The 3,756-nt window shown below is 55.9% G+C and overlaps 1 protein-coding gene across 1 annotated transcript; it reads right to left on the bottom strand.

The window, feature by feature from the left end:
• Positions 1-1,342: 1,342 nt before the first annotated feature.
• On the bottom strand, positions 1,343-3,452 carry CBX8 (chromobox 8; the record flags this gene model as incomplete). The annotated part of the gene is made up of 5 exons (XM_079544489.1): positions 1,343-2,167; positions 2,309-2,375; positions 2,474-2,539; positions 2,791-2,834; positions 3,384-3,452. 5 exons carry the CDS (start codon positions 3,450-3,452, stop codon positions 1,343-1,345), a joined length of 1,071 nt encoding a protein of 356 aa, XP_079400615.1.
• Positions 3,453-3,756: the final 304 nt, after the last annotated feature.

Genomic DNA, 3,756 nt, shown 5'->3' with positions numbered 1-3,756 from the left:
GAGAGGTGGGCAGGGAAATGCAAACACTGAAAGCCACCCCGAGTCAGCAGGAGCTGCTCCACACAGGAAGATTCAGCCCCTTGGCTATTGTTTAACCAGCAGAAGAAAAGGGAAATATTTATTGTCTCTGAATGCATCAAGGTGGCTCTGGGATTTGTCAGTGATGTGGATATTACAAAACGTTGCACCGGGCGCCTTCCGACTGCCTGAAGTGAAACGTGGTGGGGAAAGGGGGGGGAAAAAACCCACAACAATCCGCTTTCTATAGCAGCATAAAGCATCTAAATATGGGCAGCCATACGGTACCCTCCCAAACCTCTCTGGCATTTCAGGAATGTAAACAGAGTTGTTGGCTTTTTTGTTTTGTTTTGTTTTTTTGGAAGCGGGTGGGGGAAAAAGAATCAAGCGACCAGACAAAATGAAAACAGATTCTCAGCTCAGTTCTATCTCCCACAACTGCTGTGACAATTCTATTAAAGTGCATTTCAGTATCTCCCCTCTCAAGAACCTCACACGCAAACCTCCTCTTCCTTCGCAAGGAAAGGTAATTCAAGTTAATGCTCCACTAGAACGGTTTCAGGCTTTTTATGGACTTCTGCTTTTCCCCGCCCCGATGTTGCAGCCACTATTTGTTTTTAAATCTGGAAACGCCCCCCTCCCCAGCAATACTGTCAATTCAAGTGCCAACTTCAGCCGTCAAGGGCAACAGTTCTGGATACAGCACACTTGATTGTACAAGCAACACCTTAATATCACAATCAAGAAATCCGGGGCATCTGACCCCAAGGGGGGAGTAACGCGTCCCCCATCACCATCCATAGCATCATATGGAAAATAACAGTTAAAAAAAAAATAATAATTAAAAAAAAAAATCAGAACATAATTTGCTATGAACATCGTTATGTACAGCGGCTCCTGCAACAGATGCGTGGACTCCGTTGGTTCTCAGTTTTATTGTCCTTTCTAAGAGCAACTGAGCAGTCACTGTTGTCTCCATTTAAATAAAACAACTCAGAGTTGAAATATATATATAGATATATATATAAGCATTTTCTTCTTAAATAACATATTTACATCTAATAGAAAATATAACTCTAGAGATAATCTTTCCAACGAAATGTGAGACGTGGAGGAAAAAAAAACCAAACAAACGAAAAAAAGAAGAATGAGGGAATGAATTTAGGACAGTTTCTAAATCCTCTCCAGGAAATTAACAAAAAAAAAAAAAAAAACCAAAAATCAAAATCAAAAGAAGAAAAGAAAAAAAGCCCACCAAGCTCTGACCAAGCTTTTGTCTGGATCTAGCCCGAAGAAAAGCCCCAGCACCACCACCAGCGGGAACTCATCGCTTCTCCTTAAAGAATCCTTGGTCCGTGCTGCTCTCCTTAATGGTGACGGTCAAAAAGTTAGAGGTCACATCGGTGACCACCACCTTCTCCAGGTTGCTGAGCGAGGGGCTCCACGACTCCTCCTCGGGATCCCCCAGGATCCGGGCCACCGGGATGCGGGCGATGAGGGAGGGCCGCCCTGCAGGGCCCCCACCATCACGGAACAGCCCCCCCCCGGGGCCGGGCCCCACGGCTCCGTGCAGCAATTTGGGGTCCAGCCCGCCCGGCCCTTTGGGGTCCAGCAGGTCGGAGCGGTGTTTGGCCACACGTGGTGCGTAGGGGTCGGCGGTGCCCAGCTTGCTGCCCACCTCCAGGCGGTTGGGGCCGGGCACGGCGCCGGTGAGGTCGGGCTCTGGTCGGCGTGCCAGCTGGATGACGCTGTGTCCCGAGGAGAACTTGGCGGCCCCCGCCGCCTCCTCCATCTTCCTGGCCTTGAGGTAGTCCCCCACTTTGTCCCCAGGCTCCCCCAGTTTCCTCTTGGAGGCGTCCAGACTCTCCGTCAGGTCCTTGTACAGCTCCTTCCTGGGTTTCGGGCCCCGTTTTTTAGGTGTCTCCCCGGGTTTCTCCTCCACCCGGAGGACGCGGTCCCGAACGCCGTCCGCTTTGGGCACGCTGCTGCTGCCGCTGCCCTGCGGGGTCAGGGCCATATTCCTGAGTCCTTCCCGTGCACGGGACGTGGAGCCCAACTCCTGCGGGGATCGCCCGGGGTACGGCACCCGGATCCCCCTGGATGAATCGCTGCGGAACTCATAGGTTTTGGCTTTGGCCTTCGCCTGGGCCTGCAAAGAAGACCAACACCCATGAGTTCATCGCCCCAACGCCCAACCGCAGCCCACAGCATGCAGCCACCCCACACAGAACATCCCACAGAGGGACCGGGGGCAGTCCGCTCCCCATTCCCTGCAGTGCTCCCACCTCACCTTTAGCAGGAAGGTTTTGGGCTTGGGGCCGCGCTTTTTAGGCCCGAATAGCTCCATTTCTCGCTCCCTAGAGGTGTCAAAAGAACCAAAGCTTCAATTCAGCATAGCTACAAGACAGCCACATATTTACAAGCGTAATGGCTACGGCTACAAAAGGCCTTGTACCTCTCCTCGAAGGCCGCGAGCAGCCGGGCATCCAGGATGTTCTCCTCGGGTTCCCAAGTGCTGTACCTGAGGGGGGGAAGGATGGGAGGGAGGGGCACAGTGAGAAGGAAAGGCATCAGAAACGAGCAATGGCAAGAAAGGAAGAACGAAAGAAAAACGAAAAAAAAAAAAAAAAAAAAAAAAAAGCAAAAAAAAAAAAAAGCGGCACAGAGAAAGGGATCCAACTTTCCTTCCTGCTACAATGGGAACTAACAGCTACAAGGAGCCATCTCCCCAGCAGCCCCTAGGCTGCAAAATTGTGCAAACAGCAGACTTACTTCTGAGACCAGCCCTTCCATTTTACGAGATATTCCATGCGCCCCTGCAGATGCAAAGAGAGGGGAAATAAATAAATAAATGAATAAACGTGCACGGAGGGAACCCACGATAAATGCTTGCAACAAAGCTACACACGCAACCGCACGCGTGCAACCGACACACGTCCGCACCCCAACCCGCGTGTCAAAAACATGCGAGGGGGAGGGAGAGGGACCGGGGTGGGGGGGGGGAAGGATGGGAGCGGAAGGGGGATGGGGGGGCGGGGGGGGAGAACGCAACAACAGGAAAAAAAAAAAAAAAAGGTAGAAAAAAAATGCGCTTGCAGCAGCCCCGCAGCCCGCAGCCTGCGGCGGGGAGGCCGGCGCACAACGCCCGGCACGCAGCAGCGCGGCACGCACGCCCCGCACAGCCCCGTGCATGCGGATGGGAGGAGGAAGGGCCGCCCCCAGCCGCAGCCGGGGCCGCCGGAGCCGCCGCTGCAGCGCCGCTCGGCCGAGGGAGGGCGCGGAGAGGACGGCGCGGCCTGGAGAGGGGCTGCGGGGCGGCGCGGGGGTGGCGGGGCGGCGGCGGGGGGGGGGGTGGGGGCACCTACTTTGCGGATGCGGCGCTTGAGCAGGGCCTCGGCCGCGAAGACGCGCTCCCCGACGGCCGAGAGCTCCATGTTTACGCGGCCGCTCGCAGCACACAGGCAGCCGCCAGCGCAGCCCAGACCATAATACTCCGCCCGCTGACGTCAGCGCCGCGGCCCCCCCTTCCTCCCTCCTCCTCCTCCTCCTCCTCCTCCTCCTCCTCTTCTCCTCCTCCTCCTCCCCTCCGGGCCCCCCCCGCACTTGTTGCTGGCGGAGCCGGGTGGAATATTCCGCCCTCGCCGCATTGGCCCGGGCCCGGTGCCCGCCCCCGAAAGCCGCACCGCCCCCCGACGTGAGCCGCCTCCCGATGAGTTCGGGGCGGGGCGGCAGCGGGGT

The sequence above is a fragment of the Tetrao urogallus genome (assembly GCF_951394365.1).
Source record: "Tetrao urogallus genome assembly, chromosome: 18".
NCBI lineage: Eukaryota > Metazoa > Chordata > Aves > Galliformes > Phasianidae > Tetrao > Tetrao urogallus.
The sequence above is the reverse complement of the archived record's forward strand: the minus strand, read 5'-3'. Positions and strand labels throughout refer to the sequence as shown.